At 38.9% G+C, this 24,286-nt stretch overlaps 6 protein-coding genes across 9 annotated transcripts; 3 read left to right on the forward strand and 3 right to left on the reverse strand.

The window, feature by feature from the left end:
* The first annotated feature begins 1,524 nt into the window (after positions 1-1,524).
* LOC137713625 (anthranilate phosphoribosyltransferase, chloroplastic-like) lies at positions 1,525-4,563 on the forward strand. Its single transcript, XM_068452947.1, has 10 exons — positions 1,525-1,870; positions 1,985-2,128; positions 2,842-3,003; positions 3,094-3,177; positions 3,287-3,475; positions 3,572-3,662; positions 3,766-3,825; positions 3,905-4,023; positions 4,116-4,250; positions 4,336-4,563. Exons 1-10 carry the CDS (start codon positions 1,658-1,660, stop codon positions 4,363-4,365), a joined length of 1,227 nt encoding a protein of 408 aa, XP_068309048.1. The 5' UTR covers positions 1,525-1,657; the 3' UTR covers positions 4,366-4,563.
* A 29-nt stretch (positions 4,564-4,592) lies between these two features.
* LOC137712360 (uncharacterized) lies at positions 4,593-6,057 on the reverse strand. The gene is made up of 3 exons (XM_068451449.1): positions 5,232-6,057; positions 4,988-5,041; positions 4,593-4,692 (listed from the first exon to the last, which is right to left on the reverse strand). Exons 1-3 carry the CDS (start codon positions 6,055-6,057, stop codon positions 4,646-4,648), a joined length of 927 nt encoding a protein of 308 aa, XP_068307550.1. The 3' UTR covers positions 4,593-4,645.
* A 1,127-nt stretch (positions 6,058-7,184) lies between these two features.
* LOC137713707 (uncharacterized) lies at positions 7,185-10,009 on the forward strand. Of its 3 annotated transcripts, XR_011065328.1 has the most exons (6): positions 7,185-7,395; positions 7,776-7,880; positions 8,028-8,283; positions 8,464-8,541; positions 8,627-8,814; positions 9,152-10,009. XR_011065328.1 is itself a non-coding variant. In XM_068453047.1 (5 exons), the coding sequence occupies exons 1-5, from the start codon at positions 7,348-7,350 to the stop codon at positions 8,758-8,760; spliced, it is 621 nt and encodes a 206-aa protein (XP_068309148.1). In that variant the 5' UTR covers positions 7,185-7,347; the 3' UTR covers positions 8,761-9,110. The 3 variants fall into 3 exon arrangements, 2 of the variants coding, with proteins under 2 accessions (XP_068309148.1, XP_068309149.1); XM_068453047.1 differs by lacking the exon at positions 9,152-10,009 and having other exon boundaries at positions 8,627-9,110; XM_068453048.1 differs by lacking the exon at positions 9,152-10,009 and having other exon boundaries at positions 7,185-7,377; positions 8,627-9,110.
* Positions 10,010-10,217: 208 nt separating this feature from the next.
* LOC137712700 (M phase phosphoprotein 10-like) lies at positions 10,218-14,262 on the reverse strand. The gene is made up of 13 exons (XM_068451834.1): positions 13,566-14,262; positions 13,413-13,465; positions 12,968-13,151; positions 12,742-12,852; positions 12,479-12,616; positions 12,094-12,162; positions 11,949-11,990; positions 11,731-11,799; positions 11,574-11,645; positions 11,412-11,465; positions 11,146-11,287; positions 10,679-10,753; positions 10,218-10,596 (listed from the first exon to the last, which is right to left on the reverse strand). The coding sequence occupies exons 1-12, from the start codon at positions 14,226-14,228 to the stop codon at positions 10,695-10,697; spliced, it is 1,656 nt and encodes a 551-aa protein (XP_068307935.1). The 5' UTR covers positions 14,229-14,262; the 3' UTR covers positions 10,218-10,596; positions 10,679-10,694.
* Positions 14,263-15,571: 1,309 nt separating this feature from the next.
* LOC137713278 (uncharacterized) lies at positions 15,572-20,530 on the forward strand. The gene is made up of 5 exons (XM_068452568.1): positions 15,572-17,571; positions 18,044-19,027; positions 19,172-19,397; positions 19,552-19,694; positions 19,910-20,530. The coding sequence occupies exons 1-5, from the start codon at positions 15,844-15,846 to the stop codon at positions 20,135-20,137; spliced, it is 3,309 nt and encodes a 1,102-aa protein (XP_068308669.1). The 5' UTR covers positions 15,572-15,843; the 3' UTR covers positions 20,138-20,530.
* A 418-nt stretch (positions 20,531-20,948) lies between these two features.
* LOC137713750 (uncharacterized) lies at positions 20,949-23,952 on the reverse strand. Of its 2 annotated transcripts, XM_068453098.1 has the most exons (8): positions 23,819-23,952; positions 22,638-23,001; positions 22,455-22,488; positions 22,137-22,370; positions 21,943-22,032; positions 21,735-21,800; positions 21,534-21,625; positions 20,949-21,426 (listed from the first exon to the last, which is right to left on the reverse strand). In XM_068453098.1, exons 2-8 carry the CDS (start codon positions 22,967-22,969, stop codon positions 21,261-21,263), a joined length of 1,014 nt encoding a protein of 337 aa, XP_068309199.1. In that variant the 5' UTR covers positions 22,970-23,001; positions 23,819-23,952; the 3' UTR covers positions 20,949-21,260. The 2 variants fall into 2 exon arrangements, with proteins under 2 accessions (XP_068309199.1, XP_068309198.1); XM_068453097.1 differs by lacking the exon at positions 23,819-23,952 and having other exon boundaries at positions 22,638-23,806.
* Positions 23,953-24,286: the final 334 nt, after the last annotated feature.

Here is a 24,286-nt window from a genome sequence, read left to right on the forward strand (position 1 = left end):
AAATAGTAATTTCCTACACTAATAAATTAGCACACCCGCGAGTACAATTTCACCCATTGTTAACACATTTTAACTAGATGTAACTTTTTTGTTACAAGTCCGTTTCAAGCTTAACTCACGCTCACACGTTCGTAACGAGTACCATTTAATTACGATAATAAGAAAAATAATTAAAAGCCGAATAACCACGTTCACGTCACTTTGCCAACAAGGACATAAATGTCAATTTACACACTCGGGGAGAAATTACATAGAAAATCAAGGACGGGTCGTCACATAAGCAGTAAGTTTGGGTTTAAAGAAATATTAATTTTTTAATTAAAAATAGGGAATTGTTATTGGTATTCCAAAATTCTCATTCTACACTTCAAAATTTCTATATTTAGAAAGAAAAATATCCTTGTGAGGAGTGTAGAATAAAAATTTTGGAATGTCAATAACACTTCTCTAAAAAAAATATAAATATAAAAAGTAAGTTAAGTGTAGAAAAATATGATATGGGATCAAATAAAATTTTCGTGGCTCCAATTTCCCAAGACTGAAGCTTTGGAGAGCAAAAGTCCTCAAAGTCACCAGATTTCGCTCAATTTTTATCTGGGCAGTTGGATTTTCGTCTTGGAAATTGAAATTTATAGACATAGTAGGACTCTTCTCAGTTCCAAAATCTCAGAGGCTTTGCTGCCATGGCAGTTTCAACGCAGCTCCAATCTGTGACCAGTCTTGCTTCGTTGACTCACCGCACTAAGCTCGAATTCCGAAGCAGCTCCAATCTGTGACCAGTCTTGCTTCGTTGGCAACGGATCCCATTTAAAAAGGGAAGGTGGATTGTCTGCTCTTCCATTTCCATACTTTCTTCATGCTTTTCTGTTTGTGTGGTTACGATTAAACCACGTCAATATTTTATATTTCTATTACTTTTTGTTCTATTATTTCTATAAAAAATTAATATAAAATGTTAACATGTCTTAACCGTGACCACATATCACAGGAGGACATAAGAGTATGGAAATGAGAGGGCAAACAATCCACCTCCTTAAAAAGGAGCTAAAACATAGGTTTTGTACAAGTGAAATCCGATGAAATCTAACGTACCCTATCAAAAAACAGTAATTTCTTACACTAATAAATTAGCACACCCGCGTGTACAATTTCACTCGTTGTTAACGCATTTTAACTAGACGTAACTTTTTCGTTACAAGTCTGTTTCGAGCCTAACTCACGCTCACGCGTCATAACAACGAGTACCATTTAATTACGATAACAAGAAAAATAATTAAAAGCCGAATAACCACGTCCATGTCACTTTGCCAACAAGGGCATAAATGTCAATTTACACACTCGGAGAGAAATTACATGAAAAGTTAAGGACAGATCGCCACATAGGTAGTAAATTTGGGTTTAAAGAGATTTTAATTCTTTAATTAAAAATAATATGTATGCAGAAAGGAAATTGGGTGTAAAAAAATGTTATATAAGTTCAAATAAAATTTTTGTGGCTCCAATTTCCAAAGACTGAGTCTTTGGAGAGCAAAAGTCCTCAAAGTCACCAGATTTCGCTCAATTTTTATCTGGGCAGTTGGATTTTCGTCTTGGAAATTGAAATTTATAGGCATTGTAGGACTCTTCTCAGTTCCAAAATCTCAGGTGTTTTGCTGCCATGGCAGTTTCAACGCAGCTCCAATCTGTGACCAGTCTTGCTTCATTGACTCACCGCACTAAGCTCGAATTCCGAAGCAGCTGCTGCATTCCTTCAGTTATCAGAACAGAGCAGAGAAGCTCAGCTGCTGGCCGTGTCAATGCCGTTCTCTCCTCCGCGCCCAGCGTTTCTGAGAAACCAAATTCGAAGCCGCAGATAGCTTCTTTCAGTGAGGTGACAATTGGGGTTCTTTAAATTTTAAAATTTTCTGTGGATTTTGTGAATTTGAGTTTTTGTTTTGGGGGAGAACATGAATTGGGTTGTGAGATTTTGGTGTGGTTTGTGCAGTTGATCGAGTCTTTGATTAGTCGGGTGGATTTGACGGAGGAGGAAGCTGAAGCGTCGTTGGAGTTCTTGCTGGATGATGCCAATGAGGCTTTGATCAGCGCGTTTCTTGTGTTGTTGAGAGCCAAAGGAGAGACTTATGAAGAAGTAAGTATTCTTTTTTTTTTTTTTTTTTTCAAAGAAACTTTTGAATTTTGAGTAGATCAAATTATATGATTGCAGTTCTATGTGAATGCATCCATTCTCACGCATGGGCCATTCTTTTACTTGTGTTTTCGTCGTGGACATATTAGAGAACTGTGAACTTTTGTTTGTGAAATTTGTGAACTGGTGATTGAATGTGTAAGTTACTACAGAGCCTCGTCTAGGAAAAATATGAATGTTTTTTTTTTTCTAATAATAAGCATCCATGTGATAAGTTGATAATCACAAGGTAAATAAACTATTTTTCATTAATCATTTTCTCCCCCAAATGATTGTATTACATCATAATTTAAAGGAAACAAAGATAAGGGAAGCATAAATGAATTACAACTAATTTCTAAGTAATTAAAAGTGCACTGCCATTATTATTCCAATTCCAAAGCATGCGAGCAATTTCCAAGTTGTATGCTTGCTCCCGCATCACTTTCTGTTCCGAGGGTGCATGATAACAGCACTTGGGTTGATAGTTTTTCTTCTGGTTGTGCCATCTTATTAGTTTGTTGGTCTGTTCTGAATTTGTGGTGGCTTGGTTTTTTCAGGGGTGTTTCCATTGTTTTTCTGATCTGATCCTGTTGTTTCGGTAGGTCAAGTACACCGTTAAATAGCTTATTTCCTGGATAATTATTTTAATGGTTATTATTATTATTATTAAACAGATTGTGGGATTGGCAAAGGCAATGATGAAGCACAGTTTGAAGATAGAAGACTTAGGGGATGTGGTTGACATTGTTGGAACTGGTGGTGATGGCGCAAACACGGTAAACATTTCCACAGGGGCTGCAATACTTGCTGCAGCTTGTGGTGCAAAAGTTGCAAAGGTAACATCCATCTGTATTGATATTGTGATATTTTTGTGTTTTGTTTCTCTTATCAAAGTTAATACTATCAGACAATTGTTTGTATCTCAGCAAGGAAGCCGTTCGAGTTCCTCTGCATGTGGAAGTGCTGATGTATTAGAAGCTTTGGGGATAATAATTGATTTGGACCCTGAGGTTGGTGCACTAAATATTTTATTTTTAAAGTGTTCGAATAAATGTGCAGTTGTGATCTCAAATTTGGCCAGACAGATGCTCATTCAGGTTGGGATTGTTCTTGAAACAGGGGGTAACTAGATGTGTGAACGAAGCAGGCATTGGCTTTATGATGGCACCCAAATATCATCCAGCAATGCATATTGTTCACCCTGTCAGAAAGAAACTGAAAGTAAAGACCGTGTTTAACATATTGGGACCCATGTTGAATCCAGCAAGAGTACCTTTTGCTGTTGTTGGTGTATACAAGGATGACTTGGTGAGTGTTTATTCTCAGAATTTTAGCATTAACGATGATAACTTGGAGAAGGTTGGACTTTACACCATAACTACTGAGCTGCATGTATCTGGATAGGTCTTAAAGATGGCCAAAGCTTTGCAAAACTTTGGAATGAAGAGAGCATTAGTCGTTCACTCCGAAGGCTTGGACGAAATGAGTCCACTTGGTAAAATTTATATTAGATTACGTCTGAGCTAATACAATATCATCACAATTTTTCTTCTAGTTTAACATAAAGCCTCACTTTTACGTGATTGATTTGAATATAGGACCCGGGCATATCCTTGATGTAACTCCTAACAAGATTGAGGAGTTCTCCTTTGATCCATGTGAGAATCTTATCTCTAGTTGGATGATTTTTCGCTCAACTCAATGTTCTCATCAATTCGTAATTTTCCCTGTATACAGTGGATTTTGGAATTCCTCGCTGCACCTTAGATGATTTGCGGGGTGGAGGCCCGGAGTATAATGCTGATGCACTAAAGCGTGTGTTGTCAGGGGAGAAGGGTCCCGTTGCAGATGCATTTGTATGTTCCCTTGATCGTTACAACAAAATATAAACTTTGTCACTTTCTTCCTATGTTTGATAAATCTACTCATTACCAAAACTATTGGCCAGATCTTAACCGCTGCAGCAGCTCTCTTGGTCAGCGGTCGGGTGAACACCTTAGCTGAAGGTATCTCTTTGGCTCGTGAAACACAAATGTCAGGGAAAGCTATTAGGATCCTTGACCAATGGGTAGCAATCTCCAATGTAAGTGGTCTGGCCATGTATTCGTATCTTCATTTTATGATTAAACGTATCAATTTCGTTAATCCGCTTTGTTTAATGACTGCAGACAATGATTAAGGATACAATTATTTACTAAGGACGACGTCTGGTACGTGTTTGGATATCAGATTCGACGATGAAGACCCGTTGTAGAGTCAAAGCAGTTGAGAGAACAAAATAAGGTGAAGGGTTGTATTTTGTATAATTACTGTTCTCTGTGTTTTCATTCTGCCTCTGCAACTCGAAAACCAAGTGTAGTTTATGAAACAATGGAAGTAAATAAGTTTCAAAGTTATGTTTACATCACTCTCTCTCTCTCTCTCTCTCTCTCTCTCTCTCTCTCTCTATGCATACATATGCTAAATTCGATATCCATTTCAATAATGTTTCTTTGTAATCCAAGCTAGTATACACAACAGTAATCCTGCAAAAAAAAAAAAAAAAAAAAATTCACTAATATTCAGAGACCAAAGTTATATCATTCGAAAATTTGCATGTGTACAAGGTTGCTAAAGGGGTGTGATATCCACACACTCTTTTTTATTTCTCACACCCTTCTAATTTTTGACCGTCGGATCGGATGAATTAAAGATTAACGGACATAAATTAACAAAGGGTGTGTGAGAAGTAAAAAGGGGTGTGTGGAAGGCACACCCCATTGCTAAAATGACAAATTTGACACGAATTGTTGTACTATAATGATGAGCAGAAGAAAGTACCTCTCAATGTGTAACTCTCCACCATAGGGTATGTTCTTGTTGATGCCGATTTTACTGCACACCAGACAAAACGATCATCAATTAAGTTATGCACTAATAAATGACTAGGCGAGCAGACTAGGATCGCATAGCCGTCTCTTAACGTTCAAATACGAATACGCTTACTCATAAATTAGAATAATTTAAAATATACAGATTGCGTAGTTAAGTTATAGAAAGGAGAATCATGGTGGGGATGTCTAACCGGAATCACAATTTGATGTGGAATTGAAGCTCCCACACATACACAATTGCTTAATGCCATCGGTACCGTAACCGCACGTGCCTCCGGTTGCCTCACACGCTCTACAAAACTGATCATTTTCTTGAACAGAATACTTCACTCGGATACCATAAGACCACCCGTGGGCCCCATCGAGCTTCAGTGGGGCCAGATTGTAAGCACTGCTATACCCTTGACACTGAAGCTTGGTGAGATTAACGGCCTTGATGGCCTCAAACGGTACTGCACAGCACTCAGGTGGGCCCGACCCAAACCAGAAGCCCACCCTCCTATGGCCCAACGAATTCCACGCTGGACAACCATAGTACTGCTCGCAACTCATGCCGGAAACGTTTCTGCATGGCAAGTGCTTCCCCGGAAAGCCTTGGAAGAGCGGCGACTCAGCCGAGCAGCCGATCAGCATGAACACGTTGTCGGTGGTCGGGGTCATGTACGGGGCCCGCCATTGCTCGACGGAGAAGCCGTTGCCCTTGGCACCTAGCACTATGTTGTCGCATGTTGACATGTGAGGGTCGTGTAACGTGAGGGCTTGGTAAGCGTAGTCTATGTCCAAGACTCTGTAAGATCCCGAGCTGATGTGAAACATGAGCACATCGTTGATGCAGTATAAGAGATCTCGAAAGCCCGGGTGGCCGCAGCCGGAGTGGACGGCGAACGGGTAATCTACGGTGAGGTTTCCGCAATACGATCTGCAGGTGTTGGCCGAACTTGATGGAAGAAACGAAGAAAATATAAGACAGAGGAAGCTGGAAATTATGAGCATAGTTGTTGTAGTATTGCTACTCATGGATGCAAGTGAGAGAGAGTTTTGAGTGAGATGTGTGGTTAGTGATATGAGTGACTTTGTGGATAATGCAAATGAATGATACCTTGCTTGGATGATTTGAGAAATATTTTAGTGTGTCGAGAACATGATCTGGTACACCAAATGTCATAATATAAGTGATTGAAATTGTTTTTTTTAAACATTCACTTACTTGTATTATAACATTTAATATATCGAGTTGTATTTTCTATTGACTAAAAAATCTCTCTTTGCTTGAATGATTTGCGTTAAGAATACCTTTTGGTGAATTGTTTATGGGTTTTGCTCCTCTTTTTGGTTGGAGAATTATTTGTTTTTAAAACTTTAGTGTATGCTTTTGAAAAATTGAAATATTGCAGAAGCTTTAGTTTGCTTTTGGGTCATGAGAGGGTAATAAAATTGCACGAAATGATTCCGATGGGGTTGCATTATGTTCCATTGTTTTTGGCTTTTCCATGACTACTTAACAAAGAAGTTGAAATAGAAGCATATGAAAACTAAAAGGTGATAATAAAGCCAATGCTTGTGTCCACTTATTCTTTCAATTATGATTAATGAATTTTTACTGTCTGAATATCATAATCGAAATCGTTTATTCTCTTCATATCTGCAAAAAAAAATATTCAATTTGGAGACCGTTTAGTCATCCATACGTGTTAAACCAATCAAAGATTTTAGTGACGAGTAGCATTCTTATGATGCACCGTCCATTTGTTTTATGCTATGAATGATTAAAAGATCTATTAATGATTAAAAGCTCCAAACTGAATAATTTTTTGCATATATGGTCTATAGATGATAAAAAGAATAAATAGTTTTGATTTTAATGTTCGGACGGTAAAGATTCATTAATCGTAAGTGGGGAGACAAATAAGTTATTTTATAAAGGATACAAGCATTATCGTGATGAAAGTACTAACAACAATTTCTTTCTATAACGTCCTTCGTGGAAACATAAATTAACCATGCCCAATCAAAGTTTACCACGTGGATAATGAGCTTTGATATGGCTAAAATACTCTTGATGGCGTGAACAAACCACCGGCTCAACCCTAATGCCAAACGTCTGAAGAAGAGAGAAGAAAACGACGCGTCGTTTATTGTTGCCTCTTACCTTGTGTTTGGCTGCCCTGAATAACAGTAACTCTTGACTGCATTCAGCTTTCTATCTTCTGTTTGGCTGAGAATTTTCTCGGAAACCAAACACCATAGTGTTATAGAAGGCCCTCTTTCTCTTTGGATGGTTCATGTAAAGAGCATACTGTTTGATAAATGGAAGCTCCCGAAGACCCCGTCTCAAACGTAATGGATCATCCTTTGGTAACTTTACTTGCTGAAAATCCTTTCAAAAATTCAACTTTTCTGCTATTCTGATATGATAATTCTCCAAAAATGTTAAATTTATGATCATCATTTCTGGGTCAAGTTTATGATCATTGATCTTAGCGTAACTCGTTTAATTGGGTCCTCAAAAAATGTTAAATTTATGATCATCATTTCTGGGTCAAGTTTATGATCATTGATCTTAGCCTAACTTGTTTAATTGGGTCCTCAAAAAATGTTAAATTTGGAGAATTTGAAACTTGGGTTTGATTTGCTAAATCTTATTGGAACTTGGGGTTTATCATATTCGAAATGCCCACCATGTGTTTGGTGAAATTCCTGTTAGAGTGACGATGGCATTGTTTTCTTTGAATTAGCTTTCTCCGAAACTATCAGGAACTGTCAACTGGGGCACGGCGACTGTCATCGGAGTGTTTGCAGGCTTGTTTTACGGTGGTAGCAAGGAAGCAGCTGCTTCAGTTGTAAGTTTGTATCTAAATTAACAATGTTCCGAAGTGCTTGTTTAATGCTTTGTGGTTATTCGTGACAATGTTTGAACAACTGAGGTGTTTGATTAGTGTTGTAATCTTCGAAAAGATTGGATATCGACAGACATATTTGATTGGCAGAGCAAAGATGCAGAAGTAATGTTGAAGCTGGGGAGCACGCCAGACAAGCGTGAACAATATCGTCTCATGAGAGATGCAATGGAGAAAAGGTTCATTCGTGTCACTCGGGGCTCGATAGTTGGTGGAGTGCGTCTTGGATTGTTTACTGCAACCTTTTGTGGTATACAGAATCTGTTTGCCGAGAAAAGGGGCGTGCACGATGTTTTCAATGTTGTTGGAGCCGGATCAGCCACTGCTGCTACGTTTGCTCTAATAAGTATGACTCATATCTGATCTTTGGGCTTCTTTTCGTTAACTGGTTGTTGTCATTGGGCATGTGCCAAAGCATCGACTTCTGAATTGATGCTTATGGCCCTTTCAGAATGTTGAATTAAAAGTAATTCAATGGAATGCAATGTCTTCTCATTATATAACATTTGGTTCCTACTTGAACCAGTGCCCGGATCATTGGCTTGGCGAGCAAGAAACGTGATGTTGGGTGCTGCCCTAGGGGCGGCGTTTGGTTTTCCACTTGGTAACACTTTCAACCATGTCATTTTCCAAGTGTACTTTTAATCGATCATATAGTCGCTAACATGGGTTGATGTATGTCGTGGCAGGGTGGGCCCATTTGAAGCTGGTAGAGAAGGCAAATGAAGGGAATGCGGCTGCACATCCTGATTCAGATCAAAGAGAAGCAAGGAGTGGTGTTGGCGCTGCAATTGACAGGCTGGAAGAAAACTTGAATAAGTAGAACAGAAAATTCTGCAAGGCAAGACCTCCCCGTTGTCCCGCGCCAAAAGAGAAGGTTGAAAATTCGAGAAAAAGTAGTAAGATGAGCTAAAGAACTATGCAGTACTTTTTTTGAACATGTTTTCAGTGAAAATTTATTGTTTCTTTGTTAGGAAAACGAAGAACCGTTGCTTACCACATAATGTTATGATAATTGCAAACACAATCATGGATTTGAATCTGTGATTTATCTTTGTTTTGGTTTACAACTATGTTCAAGCAGAATTAATTAGGTTTTGTTTGATCTTCTTTGCATTAATTCCCTTTCCATGAATAATTTCTACTTAAACACCTGCGGAAAGATATTCAAGATGAAAGTTTAATCCTGAAACAATCTACTTCATCGTGGACAGATCATCACTCCACTCCGATCCTCCGATCAGTTCTAAGTTCAGTCGATTACAGCGAAGTTTGATACGGTTCAAAAGAGTGAGCAAATGGCTAGAGTGAGCAAATGGTTGTAGCAGCCACTCGACAGCAGCATGAATCCTCCGATCAGTTCTAAGGTCAGTCGACGGCAGCAAAGTTTGGTACGGTTCAAAAGAGTGAGCAAATGGCTAGAGTGAGCAAATGGTCGTAGCAGCCACTCGACAGCAGCGTGAATCCTCCGATCAGTTCTAAGTTCAGTCGACTACAGCAAAGTTTGATACGGTTTGTTCTCATAAATTTGCACTGAAATCAACTGACCTGACCATCTTTCCTTTCTATGATTCTTCACTCACTCTGTCCAGACATAAAAGGTTTCAACCCATATGAACAATGTACGTCTTCCAGATTTCTACCGTTGCCTTCCACTGATGCTCAGCCGCATTCCCGACATCCGGATTATTCAATATTCTATGATCTGATGAAGAAGAGAGCATCCAACCCGAGTTGAATTGCCTTCTTGTTTAATACCACTCGCTTTCACCTCCTCCAAATGTTTCTTAACCACACTGCAGATTTTTTCTTCATAATTTTGAATATCCATCCGGCAATTTAACGCATTGGTTAGAGATGCTCGTGTCAAATTATTGTCTCTTAAAAGATGAATTTCAGAGGGCAGCAAGTAAGATGCAGTTAGAGACCGAAGGTTTTGTACTTAAAACTGAGATCGAGGGTCGATAGACATGTGAACGGGTCATCCGACTCAACCCGTTAAGCTAATGGATCATCCGAACCTGACCCGTTAACAATTATTATTATTATTTTTTGCATAGAGTTTATTTTTTGTTGTCAAGACTTGACTAAAATTACTAAAACATCATCAACTAATGAGTGCTAACGGGTTCACCCATTAGCGATCCGATCCATTAAGCATCCACCTAAATACTAATATTAACAGGTCGGGTCGGGTTAACGGGGCCAGGTTCAAAATGCCAGGTCTAGTTGAACGTACTTTGATATTGGGGGATCAAGAGCTTGAACACCTCAAAGACGAAGTTCAGAAAGTTTGGGCAGGTATGTTTTCAGTTTACATGTAAAGATATATATTAGTAAAACGCTTTCATTACCTAATGCAATATTTTTCATCACAAAATTGATTTACGTCCCGATTTCTTCGTCATGGAAAGTCTAAACTACAATTTTGTATTTTGAGCTATTCCAGATCCAATGCAATCCACCCACAAAATGAATTCGTCAACGTAGAAATTGTTTGCAGATGGGTTGTCGTTGCAACCAGGGGACTCGAGACGCCATTTTTGCTCAATCCCCCAATCCCCCAATCCCTCGTCTTCTTTCTTCTCTTCTCTAATCAATCAATGAGTCGCGACCACGGCGTAAGTTAACTTAAGCACATTTCATTATCCTTCCTTGGCTGCAACATACAGAACGGTTAGGGCCGAGAAAGCAACACTAATCAAACTACGAAAGCATTTTCATTCGTTTGTGGAGAGCACCTTGCTGTATGACGGCTTATTTCACATCCTTCAGGCTGTCCCGGGGCTTCTTCATCGCCCTCTTTACTTCCCTAGCTGTAATGTTGTCCATAACTAAAGGTGAATACTAGGAAATAAAACTAAGGATGAACAAGAAGATATACATTACAAGAGTAAAATAAATGCTACTACACCAATTGAAAGACAATCCTAGACATATTTTCTTCAGCATGTCATAGCATGTCATTCGACCAGATGATTATTCAGCTTGTGCGGAACATAAGCTGTCATCTGGCCGAAAGAGTCGAATGTTCCTAACCACCAGTAACCCCAGGACAACCATGGGGGCACTAGTGGTTACGAACTACCCCTTTCGTGGGGCATGCCTAGGTTTGAGCTTCGCTTGTAAGGCCACAAGTCTTTGTCACCCAGAAGAAGAAAAGAAAACGGAAGAGTGGATAATCTAACTTTTTGTCGTCCAAGCTTACCTTTAAATTTCCTTTTCTTGTTAGCTCTCCTCCGCTTTCTCTCCGCCTGTGTAAGCTCTGTTTCTTCTTTGATGTCACCTTTGCCGGAAAACACTTCCTCAGGAGCCAGCATTGCCGCATCAGACACGGCCACAGGTGCAATCTGCCCAATGAAGAGATATCACACACTTCAGTTATGACTGTCGACTTTATAGTAGAAAAAGTAGTATTTTTCAAAGGATTCATGAGAACCCTTTTTTATAAAGGAACTGTAGAGTTCACATTACCTCTTCCATTGCTAGAGCAGGGACATTGGCTTGTACCGACATATCCTCGATAACCTATCAGATAGCGTACATCGAGTCCAAGAAAAAACAATTCACAAACTACAAAAGTATACACTGCATGCATGTAAATAAATAAATAAATTTGACGACTGGGAAGCATACAGGTTTTGGACTGAAGTGGAAATGAGAGAGAGCATCCAACTTCAAGCAAAGTTTCTTGAACAGCTTGCTTGCCTGATCAAAGATAGTGACCGCAAGGTTAGTAAATTAGCACCTTTAGGAACATAGAAGATAGAAGATAAAAGATAAAAGCATGCACCTCGTCCTTCTGTTTGTCTGTTAACGACAACGGAGCAGAAGCCAAATTCGTCTTTTGAACATACTCTTCCTGCAGAAAATTGAACAACAAAAGATTGTTATGTTTCTCAATTAGATGTTAAGATGGACGGAAATCCAGCTTAACGAGATCAAAACTTGGAAGTGGAAGCATGTTGGGCAGCTTGTCAAGTGATGCATTTTGCATCAGGAGCACCACACCTCATAGACGTCAGCTAGACCCTTCTTGCTCTTATTCTCGTCCTGCACATTGAACAAAAAGGATCAGACAAATTGAACAAGTTACTTCGTTTAAGAAACAATGGATCGAAATTAGAACGCAAATATAGCAAAAAACAATGCTTACCAACTCTTTAAATTCTCTTGGTGCTTTAGAGGGTAAAGTAGGAGCCTTTTGAACATCATCAAACCGCCCCTATAAAAGACATTAACTGCGGTTTTAGAACTGGTTCTGTTCCACACACACACACACACACAGTAGAAGAAACAAGCAACAATATAAATCAAATGGTGACAGAAGAAATAAAAATTGCCCATCGAAAAAGTATGAGAATTAAATTTCTTTTCTGACTTGTAGGGATCAATATAAATTGTCGAAAACTTTCAAGTGGAGGTGAGCGATCAAAATGCGGTTCATAAAAAATAGCTAACTTTGAACTGAACATTTTAGATAAGAAAAAGATGGCAAGAAAACAAAGCCCCGGAATGTGTTCACTCAAGATGTTGTTTACCTCCTCGATCCTTTTCTTGATCATATCCTCAATCGATGTTGTAACCTCCTCTGTGATTACTGGGGCAGGTCTAACATTGTGTTCAAAATCCAGATCAACTTCTAGCGCGCTATTCTTTGGCCTTGTCGCTGCAGTTACCTGTCTCCCAAAGCCACAATCGATATATGTAATTCATTTAAAGATACATGGTATCATGACAATGACATAACTAATACGACCATTGTCCGGCAAGAAAAAAAGAACTTTAGAAACAGAAAAATTACCTCTCCCCGCATGATCCAGCTTTTTGGCTCCAGATTTGCTTTTTCCATCTCTTCTATTTGGGATTGAAGCTTCTTAAGCTTCTTTTCATGGGTCGAAAGGGCTGTTTGCTTCTATATTATAAAAATATGAAAACAAATGAGATGAAACTCCTTTTGAAAATATGGAGAATCCACAACTGCAAGACCATGCTCTCAAATTCCGTTACACTACTTGGTTTGAAAGTACCTTGTCATCTTCTTGTTCATTTTCATCTCCTTCTTTTTTATCATCTTCCTCTTCTTGATCATCTTCCTCCTCGTCTTGTTCATCTTCTTCTCCGTCGTTTGTCCCCAAATCTTCTGATTCATCAACCAACTTTGATCTCCGTTTAGAAGGCTTTTCCTTTTTTCCTCCATAGAAGTCTTCATATCTGTCGCACGCAAGCAACGGTTAAGCTTAAGCATATACTAATAGAGACATACATGCTCACAATACATATTCACAGATGAATCACATATAATGGATGCACAGACAACGAAATAAACTGCATACAGTATACCAGAGAAACAAATGCGGATGAACCATAAATTTGCAATCAATTACTTACTGATCCATATGCATATTATCAACAATCGTACAATAAACATAGAAACGAAAAGCAAGCAATTTGGACAAATGATAAATGTAGCACCTTGCAAACTTGTCTTCGTCATCCTCATCGTTGCCAATGGCCAAATCTCCAAGCTAAATTGACAAAACAAGAGTTAGAAACCGAAAAAGACAGCTTTCAGCGAAATTCATAGAGTCAAAACCCAACAAACATAAAATTCAAGCACGTCCTCACCCCCTCATCTTCTTCATCCTCGTCGTCTTCATTGTCATCATCCCCTCTCTTCTTTTTCTTCTTATCAGTCTTATCTAGCCCATATTCCATTGCTTCACTTTCCTCCAAAGACTTCTTCAAATCCTTTATCTTGAAAAACCCATCCTCTATCGCATTATTACCTTCCCCTTCGCTTTCACTTTCCTCTCTCTCCTCTTCATCCTCTCTATCTACCTCCTCACTCTCACTCCGTTCATCTTCTTCCTCCTCCTCCTCCGCCTCCTCGTCGTCACCATCGTCGTCAAATCCATCCAATTCCTCGTCAAAGCCCCTGATTTCCGCCTTCAAACCCTGGCTCCGAGCTTCCAGAACCTTCTCCTCCCCTTGCACGACCACCTTCAGCGTCTTAATCTCGTCCGGGTTCTTCTCAAACCGCTTCAAATCGCGGCGGAGGGTCGAGATGAGCGGCTGCGATTGGAGGTCGATTTGCTGCCATATCTGCTCGGCGTCGAATCCGTCGACCAAGAGCTGATCAAACGGCGATTTGGGCGTGAAAGGCCTGATGGAGGAGAAGATGCCCTGCAGGGCGGCTCGAGCCGTTTGAGAAAGCGCGGGGCTCGGCGCCAGTAGCTGCGTCGGTTCTGTGGCTTTCAGGGAGTTCAGGGCGTCGCTATTGATCGCCATGGATGGAGCACTTGTGTTCTGTTTCTGACAGCCGGTTCGGGGTTTAGGGTTTTAGACGGGAGGGAGCAGCTATTGTCTACGTGTCGATATCTCATTCGCTATTAATTTGCAAAATATTTGGCCACTGTAAACATAAAATCAAAAACGAAATATTTTGCCATTGTTTTTTAGGAAAACTAATTAAAATAGCTTGAAAACTTTGAGTCAAAATAAAAGGTAAAATGAATAGTACTAAAATTGTCCTTTTAGTGTAAAAATATGATTTTTCGTTAAAATAAACAGTATCGAGAGTTTTTTTATTAAAGTTCTCTTGTTTTTTTTGATAGAATATTTTGCCCTTGTGATCCATTTCCTTTTTATGAAATCCTAAAAAATTACAAAATAAAAAATACATATATATAAATCTTTAATTTAGTAGTATTTCTTTTTTTAATGTCGAAAATAGATTTTAAAGTTGTACTTTTGAGAAGTAATATGCACAATCAATCATTTACAAACAAGTGACGGGTTTTTTTTACCAACGCAGTGAATCTGAGCAGGAAGATAATTTTGTCAGATATTAAGTGAGAATTATCATGCCGGCATGTCATCAATTTTACTAAATAATATTGAATTAGCATCTTAAATAGCAAAAAATCAATCACATAATAATTTGATTGAACAACCAAAGATATGTGAAGAACCAAACACAAGAAAGGTTTATGGCTTCGTACATTTAAACAATTGATGAAAGAGACATGAGAATGGTAGGTGAGGAAATAAGAATTGTCGCAGATATGGAAGCCTCGCTATAAAATATTCAAGAAATCAAGATTAAAAAAATTGTAAAATTACTCTACATCTCTAACGCTCATAAAACAAGAAAACTCAAACTCAGTTGGCCGTCTTCACCTAAATTGTTTGAGTTTTTGTTCTTCTAGAAAATAAAAAATTTAGATGAGATTGTCTTTGAGCAAAACATTCTGAGTATAGAGTAAGTTTCTCTCATGTGCAGAAGTTTTTCAGTGTGCCCGACACACAGCCTGCTACACCAAATGTAATAGTACAATTTGTTACAAACTTGAAAAGAAAATATTTCAACTAATTGTATTATGACACTTGTATTGTACTTTGTTTATCAGCATACTAAAAAATTCCTTTCACCTAAAGATAGTATGTGTAAATTAAATTAATGTTTTATGATAATTTTATAATCAAATAGTTCGAATCTCGTTCTCTACTGTATAAATAAAAAATAAATTTACTGTAATTTTTTTTTTAAATAAAATAAAACCATAGAAAATTGGCATGGAGAGCAAAAGAGGCTGCAAGTGCATATCTATCATTTTGTATTACAAGTTAAACCAGTCACACACCTCCACACCTGAAACGGAAAAAAACTAAAAAAAACTAACTTCGTCTTCTTCTTCAATTCTATCTCTCCCGCCACTTATTCAATCCTCTGCAACCAATTCTCTGATGCCAAACTCACTCCACAATCTGGGCTTCCATCAACTGCGCTAACGTCCATCGGAGCTCCACCTCCCAATCCAATCACAACCGTCGTTTCCTGTCAGGTCCACTCTCTCTCTCTCTCTCTCTCTCTCTGAATTTCATAAATTTCGAACTCAAATTTATGATTCATTCAATCCCGCTCGATCCCAAATCGGACGGTGTTGGTGACGGTGGCAATTTCGATGGCGATGTTTCGCCCGGATCGCCTCCGCCGCGCTACTCCTCGTTCGGGGAGTCCGAGTACGAGCGCTATTGTAGCACCAACTCGATGATGGGCACGCAGAGCATGTGTAGCACAATCACGGTTTTCAATGATTTCCCGGAGCCCGAATTCGGGTCGTTGAAAAGTTCGGGACTTGGGGAGGAGAGTGGTGGTTTGGATAATATTAGTTTGGGAGGGAGGATTGAGAGGAATCGAGAGGATCGGAGAGTTTTGAGTAGTGGTAGGATTGAGTTTGGGAAGGAGGGTGGTAGTATTGGAGGACGGGGGACTGCGAATTACGGGTCTAGTGGGTTGGAATTGTATGGCAATGAGGATGGTGGTGGAGCTCATGATGTGGATGAATTGATGTCTTGGAAGCTTGAGAGTGGATCGTCGGGTTTGAGGCGGGGTTTGGATGTGAAGTATGGTTCGGATAATAGTGACGAGGACAGTGAAAAAGGTATGGAAGGTTGGAGGGGAGTTGTGGGAAATGATAGTGTTGGAGTTGGTGTGGCTGCCCAAGAGACCAATGATTCGAAAGAGGTTGGAATTGGGAACCAGTTTGTACCCAAAGTTGAAGAATTTGATGGAGGAGGGATGGGTAGGAAGGAAGGGGGGACCTCTAATGAGTATTCAGAGGACGAGGGGTCCGTGTACAACTACGGTTTTGATGATGAGTGCAAGAGTGGTTTTAGTCAGCAGAGAAATGTCCACCACTATCAACAAGAAAAACCCCAGAATGAAAATCCGTTTCTTATTAACACATCTGTAGCCTTTGGTTCCGATGATTGGGATGATTTCATGGAAGAGACTGGAGGAAATAACTTAGATTCTTTCACGAACATATTTGAGGACCAGAGAGGACAGAAAGTTGAAACCAAAAGGAAAGTTTCGAATTCCACTTCCATCACTTCAGTTGAGCATCAGAATGCATGTCAAACTGAGCAAGGAAATGACTTGACAGATGTGCAGCCTGGATGCAAACAAGTTCAAGCTGATAGTAAATCGGTAGAAAATGTTAACAGTTCCACGAAGCTAGCTAGTTCTCCAAGTTTTCTTGAAACCGATAGAGTAGAAGATGTGAAGGACACTCCTGTGGCCAGTTATCAAGTTCAAGCTGTTGCTGATTTGGTTGAGTTTACCAAAAGTTCTTTTACTACCCCGACTGGTTTTCAAAATGTTCAAGAACCAGAGCTAGAAGATTCAAGAGATATTCCTTCGACAAATAATCAAGTTCCAGGTTCTGACAAATCAGCAAAACATAATAAAGATTCCTTGGTTGGCAATGTCTTTGAACTTCAGCCGGATCCACAAGCAAAAGAAATTCCTGACAAAAAGGGTTTGAGCATTTTGGATAATGGTGTTTCTGACGTGCATACATATATGAATACTGGGGAGGTCCTTGGGACTGATCACGGCCAAGATTTAGAAAAGAAAAAGTTGGGGACTTTAAAAGTTAAATTGGACCCCCTTTCGGATTTCTCAACTAATCAAATTAGCATCTATTCAACCAGAACTTCTGGAAATATGAAGACAGAGTTCCTTGAGGACCATAAGCCAAGTACACTGCCATCAATTTTTGAAAATAATACTACGAAAAGTCCTGTTTTAGAAGATATCCTTGAAGAATATCCTATGCCAGTTAAGGTTAGTCATGCTCAATACACTTTTTCTTTTGGGTGGCACTAAATTATTGTAATTCAACTTAACTATTTTTTGCATTTGATTGGTCTAAGCCATGTGCGATTTCATGTCTCTGTGAATATTGAATGCATATTGTGCTTGTTGTGATACTCCAAGAAGTATCTCTGTTTTTATATTCTGTCCAGTTCTTGGTATTCAGGAAACATATAGCAGTGTTTGTCTTCGAAGAATTTCAAGTCTTTACTCGGATGGTAGCTTATGTTATACTCTTATTCAATTGTGAGTGGAGCTTACCGGTGCTTGTTATCAGCAATGTGTGTATATTAGTTGTTGTACCACCTTTTGCAAGTGAATAGCTGGTTAATGACATTTGTAGTTATATGCTATGACGGCCTGATTTTATCCGTATAAGAATATTTTTGTGTCTCTCTTTTAAGTTGTTTGTATCTCATTTTCTGTATTGCTAATGCTGCAGATGGATAATTTTGAGCTTAATGAATTCTACGATGAGGTTGTTAATGAAATGGAGGAAATTCTGCTCGACTCTGCTGAGTCCCCAGGGGCAAGGTTCACTCATGGCAACAGGTTCTTACAATCACAGCAATCTCTGCTAGTAAGAGATGGTGGGTCGACTGCTTCTACTTCTGGTACAGATGATGCTCATTTGTTCAATCAGCATTCGTTGAGAATTGATGGGGTCGAAGTGGTGGGTGCAAGGCAGAAGAAGGGAGATGTCTCATTTAGTGAAAGACTGGTGGGAGTTAAAGAATACACTGTGTATAAAATAAGAGTATTGAGTGGCGAGGATCAATGTGAGGTGGAACGTCGATATCGCGATTTCTTTACACTCTATCGTCGATTAAAAACATTTTTTTCCGACCACGGCTGGGATCTACCTTCTCCCTGGTCTGCTGTAGAAAAGGAATCCAGAAAGATTTTTGGAAATGCGTCTCCTGATGTTATTGCAGAGAGAAGTGTTCTCATCCAAGAATGTCTACAGTCCGTTCTCCATTACAGGTTCTTTTCCAGTCCGCCGAGTGCATTAGTATGGTTTCTCTCTCCCCAAGATTCAGTTCCTAGCTCCCTGGAATCATATACACCTGAGTCTCTAACTAGAAGAGCAGACACAGAAGATATATCCACTTTGGGAAAAACCATATCACTTATTGTTGAAATTCGACAATCCAAATCTTTGAAGCAGATGCTAGAAGCACAACATTATACTTGTGCTGGATGCCACAAGCATTTTGATGATGGAAGGACTTTGATGCAGGATTTTGCACAGACACTAGGATGGGGCAAGCCTCGACTTTGTGAATATACTGGTCAATTATTTTGCTCTTCGTGCCATACAAATGAAATTGCAATCATACCAGCAAGAGTGTTGCATAACTGGGATTTTACTCAATATCCTGTTTCACAATATGCTAAATCTTATCTGGATTCTATACATGACCAGGTACTATGAAGACTAGCACACCTTTGTGATTAAATTATGTAAATGTTATGTCAGTGAATTGCAACTACATGAGTAAGCAATATACTGACATATTTTTAACATTTTACATCCAACTTAATCTTTATATGATCATTTGTTTTGCAGCCCATGCTCTGCGTCAGTGCAGTTAATCCCTTCCTTTTCTCGAAGGTTCCAGCATTGCTTCATGTTATGGGTGTGAAGAAGAAAATGGGAACCATTCTTCCTTATGTTCGTTGCCCATTCCGTAGGTCAATCAACAATGGATTCAGGTCTCGAAGATATCTTCTAGAAAGCAATGATTTTTTTGCACTGAGAGACCTCATTGATCTTTCCAAAGGAGCCTTTGCAGGTTGGATTCTAGTAACAAGCTTTATCTCGTATCATGCATGTCTGTTTCCTTCTTATAACGGAAATAAGACAGATTTATGAATTTACCTGTGATAGCCCGACCTGATATGTATGTGTGCACATATATATTTTTTGACGTACTATCTTTGTGGCAGTGCTGCCCGTGATTGTGGAGACTGCCTTGAGGAAAATTCTGGACCATATAACGGAGCAGTGTCTCATATGCTGTGACGTGGGAGTCCCCTGTGGAGCACGACAAGCATGCAGTGACCCTTCATCTCTCATTTTCCCCTTTCAGGTGGGCATCAGCAGTAATATTATACAATATATGGTTCCTGTTCATGTGGATAACAAGACCTTTCGTGTTTGTCTGTATTTCGGTTCTTATGTGTTCCCTCATTTTGCAAACCAACTGAATATTTTGTTTCCCTTACCAGGAACCCTTGAATTCCATATATTGCGTGATGAATTAGTAACTGTAGTTGTTATAATCTGACTAAAAGTTATTGGCAGGAGGATGAAATTGAAAGGTGTCCGTCTTGCGAATCAGTACAGCCTATTAAGAGGGCAACCTCCGGGGTCAGTGCTGAGATCAGTGGACTTCTGGACTTGTTTGGGGGAGGGTCAGGTTCCGGATTACTCTCAGGTCTATTTTCGAAGGTGAAGCCAGAGAAGCTAAAGGAACATAAAGACAGCGACAACGTTGTTTTAATGGGTTCGTTACCAAGCACTTCTTTATAATCACCTGCATCTGCATTGTGTTTTATATATTCATTTTGGCTTGTTTTGAAATATGGAAATTTCATTGTTTGCACCTGGTATTGAATAATCAAAGGACAACGGGCCAACATTGTGTAGCTAAATCCTTAAGGTTGGACAACAATATATTCTTGTTTGCTGGTCCTTGTATTGTAAATCACACATTTCAATTTAATTTTAGGTAAATCTAGCACGTTTGAGTTTGCAGCTCGATTGTTGTAATGTTAGCGGTAAAACCCGCCCTTTAAATATTGTCATTTGGGTGAGATTCTTCGGTTTCACTGACCATGATAGGCACATAACTTTATACAACTGGTTCTATTCTAAAAATCCCCGCCTAGGTGCTAGGCAGCTAATCACCGTCCCGATTAATGCCTAGACGTTTAAAAATTAAGAAATGATGCTTAGACTTGTTAAGGCACCCGCCTAACCCGCCCAGACCCACCTAGGTTGCGACTCACTTGGATAGAAAATAGATAACTTTTATTTTTTTATTTTTTTTCAATAAATTGTAAGAGACTTGTTGAATACTTAAATAAACGTACATTATATGTTTGTTCCTCATGTTTTCATTATGTTCCAATATTTTATAATATATATGTCATTATATTTTGTAGTTTATGATGAAATTATATATATTGTAAGTATAAACAGACACTTATTTACACGAAATATAATAGATTTACTTAAATTCTCCTAGGCGCTAGACCCCAGACTACCGCCCGACTAGCGCCAACAACACATCAGAATTCTCATGGAACAAGAATATAAATAAAAGATTTATTAGTGGGGAATTAACAAAAGCAGATTAATTGAATGGTATAAGGAATAAGATATATGGAGTATAATTTCTTTCTGATATGCCTAAGTATATGCAGTTGCAAGTTGCAACCTACCAGTATATGCTTCTAATTAGGGTAATGCTTTGAGCATCCAAAAATTAATCACCAAACAAACATTTTCCTTCAATCTGTTTAAGGCATTGAATCCATAATTCTAAAGTCTCATCTCTGGACTTCTGTTTGCTCTCCTTCTACAAAGAATTTGGGCAGTATATTTTCTTTCGGGATACTGTACGGTGTCTGGCTTCAGCGTGCCGCCTGAACTACCTCGCGCATTGATACGATTCAGGCCACCACGTCGAAAACAGATGGTGTTTGAGCTTCATTATCAGAGAAAAAATGCTGTAGCATGGGATGTGCAGTAGACCGACGGACAAGTACCACACCGGAGCATATGGTGATGACAAGTCTAGAAATGGATACGGCCACCTGTTTTTGAGGGGCGAAAATCGTCACTACAAGTAGAAGCTTATGGTGCAGTGAAATGATACGAAAATAGTCTGCAATATGGGAATCCAAAGAGATGATGAATTTACCAGAACTTGACACAAGCATGGAAGAGCCACTGGAAAACTACGTAAAAGACTGTCCACAGGAAGAAATACCCGATTCGGAACCAGGGAAAGGGCTGAAAATCGAGAAATTTATCGATATTAATCGTCAATGTATTCATGATAAGAACTCGAAACCCTTACCCTGCAGTGAATTGGAAATTTGAGCTGAGAAGGGCAACTTACCAAGCTGTTCAAAGCGGTATCGCCGAGCAAGAAAACTGCATTGATCGTGTGCATATTTACAATGAACTGTCAAAGAAAGGATTAAACATGTTCGTTTAGTATCATAATCACTGATTACGTAAACTAATCACAAGATTATGAGATGATAGAAAATCTACGACAGACAGAGAAGAGCAGGGCAGAGTATTATATGGCTTATTGCACTTACAAAATTCAAGTTGTAATCTTTGATTGCAAGAAATGGAACAAGTATGAACCAGAAGACGGAATCTGTGAGAAGAACAGCACCGGCGTTCATCTGTTTACATGTAAAAACATGGCGATTAAGCGCATTAAACAAGATTATGCTGCACATTCTTGAAGACCAAGTGATAAGTACAAGTCCTAAAACATTTTAATAACCTGGAAAATTATTTGGAAGACATAACCCGAAAAGCCAGCAGGTTGGCGAGGTTGAGGTTGTTCGACATGGGGGGCTGAGGATTTCTCTGTGGTTGAAGTACTACAAGAAACTACGTGCGAAGGAGTCGCACGAGTAGAGCCTTGCTCTGTATCCACCTCAAAACTATCAACCCTATCGCCGGCAGTTTTCTTATGGTAGCGGTAGCATCCCCGAATGGAGAGCAACGATCCAAGCTACACATGAAAATCGACATCAGCAGAAATCGAAAGATACTTAAAAAAGGAGAACAAGAACATTCAAGCAGAAAAGGAACTTACCCCAAAATAAATTGTGATCAATGTAAAAGTCCATCTGTCGAAAACCAAAATAACATCACTAATCAGAAGCCAAATAATTAAAAGATTTGGAGAAGCACTTTTCGGAAAAGCTGGACTTGTATAATCACAGATAGACTAAAATGCTATTGTGTTCATCAAATGGCTTAAGAGATGACAACTTACTGTGTGTAGAAGAGAAAAATGCTGCCTCCATCCACGAAAGCGGTGACGACGAGCAGAATCAAGAGCACAAAGAAAGCGAAAACCCGAAAAGCCAGAAGCCAAGCCGGATGAATTCCCTTGAGGCAAGGTCTCCAGGTCTCATCCTCAAACAATGATCCTGCAGGCGTTTGTTGCTGTGTTTCTCTGCCGCTACCGCGGTTTGAAATGCCCGTTCTTGCTTCGTATTTGCACACCACAAACACTGAAAGAGTCATCGCAATCGAAATCCACATGGTGCAGAGCAAGACCCGCCAGTTGAGCCAGTAACTTGGAGTTGTTGTGTCTGCAGTCATGTTTGGCTGCCAAGAAGAACCTTTTGGAACTCCTGGTGTTAAACTCATGATGTTATAACCTTTTTACTTAATTATCTGATCGTTTTTTCACTTAAACAATGATTTGGATTGCCTGGAAATTTGTCTTCAAATCGTCAAAGAGTAAGAAAACAAGTTGAAACTTGGTAAATAAACAAAATTTAGTTTTACAAAATAAAGAATTGTTGTAAATTATTTTACAGGGGAAACTTGCTGGGAAAGAAAAAAAAAAAGAAAAAAAGAGGGAAACTTGCAGGGAAAGAAAAGAGAGAGAGAGAGAGAGAGATAAGAACAGCTGAGGAAATTAGAAATTCAATAAAATAATTTAAATTTTAAGAAATCTACAAAAACCCCAAAAGGCAGAAGATGTTTTCGAAATCAAAGAGCTTCAAAAATCACAAAATAATTCAAAAAATAAAATAAAATAAAAGAATAAAGTGGAGGAATAAATAAGGTGATGAAAAAGTTAAAGTCGAAATGCGCAAAGAAACAACCAAATGACAAACAAATTTACGAAAATCCAGATCCAGAGAGGAAGAAGAGAGAAGCAAGATAATACAGTACTACTGCAAAGAAACCACATTTGCAGAAGAACTTGGTTGTTGATGGGATCAAATGCAAACTCAAAAGCCAGAAAACAAAACCCTACTCATATATGAACACATTAAGGATTGAGATTAAGCAGAGATTCTAAACTTTAGGTAGATTTTTGCAGAGAAAGGCAACACAAAACAGACATTTTTTCGATAATTTTACTATAATTATACATAAAAATGGGATGAAAAGAAGCAGCAGCAGCAAAATTCTAAGCAAAGGAAGGTTGATACTTACAAGGGAAAGCAAACAAAACTTGGAGGTGTTTGAAAGGTATTAGAGATGCTTTGCTTCTTTGCTGTGGAGGGAGAGACGTCTAGAGAGAAAGTGGAGGGGTGGGGAGGGAGAGAGACAGGAAAAGGATGGAATGCTTCGAGCAGAAGGCACGAGGCTTTCACTTTCCTAATATAATATATATATATATATATATATATTCAGAAAAATCTTGCAAAAAAGACCAAAGTCCTCTGGAGTCTTAATTCTCTCTCTACATTTCCATGCAGATATTAAATTACCGATAAAATGTCAGCTTTCATCAACTTTCTTGGATAATTATATTTTTATTAATATTATGTCCTTTTTAAGTTACCAATATTTAAAAATAGACCAACCAGGGAACAATTGTCTGAATTTTTTATTGGAATTTGGAATTAATGCTTGAAGATATTCTTTTTGAGTACCAAGACTGGTTTTTAGATCAAGGAA

The sequence above is a fragment of the Pyrus communis genome, chromosome 13 (assembly GCF_963583255.1).
Source record: "Pyrus communis chromosome 13, drPyrComm1.1, whole genome shotgun sequence".
NCBI lineage: Eukaryota > Viridiplantae > Streptophyta > Magnoliopsida > Rosales > Rosaceae > Pyrus > Pyrus communis.

Bases quoted from the DNA above. Each gene is read 5' to 3' on its own strand.
- LOC137712360 (XM_068451449.1), bottom strand. From the start codon at position 6,057: ATGAGTAGCAATACTACAACAACTATGCTCATAATTTCCAGCTTCCTC. The intron at 5,042-5,231 runs GTTAGACATCCC...TCTGGTGTGCAG, and splicing joins CACATCAAATTGTGATTCCG to TAAAATCGGCATCAACAAGA. The intron at 4,693-4,987 runs GTACTTTCTTCT...TTTTTTTTGCAG, and splicing joins GGAGAGTTACACATTGAGAG to GATTACTGTTGTGTATACTA.
- LOC137713625 (XM_068452947.1), top strand. From the start codon at position 1,658: ATGGCAGTTTCAACGCAGCTCCAATCTGTGACCAGTCTTGCTTCATTG. The intron at 2,129-2,841 runs GTAAGTATTCTT...ATTATTAAACAG, and splicing joins AAGGAGAGACTTATGAAGAA to ATTGTGGGATTGGCAAAGGC. The intron at 4,251-4,335 runs GTAAGTGGTCTG...TAATGACTGCAG, and splicing joins AATGGGTAGCAATCTCCAAT to ACAATGATTAAGGATACAAT.
- LOC137713278 (XM_068452568.1), top strand. From the start codon at position 15,844: ATGATTCATTCAATCCCGCTCGATCCCAAATCGGACGGTGTTGGTGAC. The intron at 19,028-19,171 runs GTACTATGAAGA...TTTGTTTTGCAG, and splicing joins TGGATTCTATACATGACCAG to CCCATGCTCTGCGTCAGTGC. The intron at 19,695-19,909 runs GTGGGCATCAGC...AGTTATTGGCAG, and splicing joins CTCTCATTTTCCCCTTTCAG to GAGGATGAAATTGAAAGGTG.
- LOC137713750 (XM_068453097.1), bottom strand. From the start codon at position 23,017: ATGAGTTTAACACCAGGAGTTCCAAAAGGTTCTTCTTGGCAGCCAAAC. The intron at 21,626-21,734 runs GTAAGTTGCCCT...CTCGATTTTCAG, and splicing joins ATACCGCTTTGAACAGCTTG to CCCTTTCCCTGGTTCCGAAT. The intron at 21,427-21,533 runs GTAAATTCATCA...CCTCAAAAACAG, and splicing joins CATGCTTGTGTCAAGTTCTG to GTGGCCGTATCCATTTCTAG.
- LOC137712700 (XM_068451834.1), bottom strand. From the start codon at position 14,228: ATGGCGATCAATAGCGACGCCCTGAACTCCCTGAAAGCCACAGAACCG. The intron at 13,466-13,565 runs GTGAGGACGTGC...TTGTCAATTTAG, and splicing joins AGGATGAAGAAGATGAGGGG to CTTGGAGATTTGGCCATTGG. The intron at 10,754-11,145 runs GTAAGCTTGGAC...ACAACATTACAG, and splicing joins CAAGAAAAGGAAATTTAAAG to CTAGGGAAGTAAAGAGGGCG.
- LOC137713707 (XM_068453047.1), top strand. From the start codon at position 7,348: ATGGAAGCTCCCGAAGACCCCGTCTCAAACGTAATGGATCATCCTTTG. The intron at 7,396-7,775 runs GTAACTTTACTT...TCTTTGAATTAG, and splicing joins ACGTAATGGATCATCCTTTG to CTTTCTCCGAAACTATCAGG. The intron at 8,542-8,626 runs GTAACACTTTCA...ATGTCGTGGCAG, and splicing joins GGCGTTTGGTTTTCCACTTG to GGTGGGCCCATTTGAAGCTG.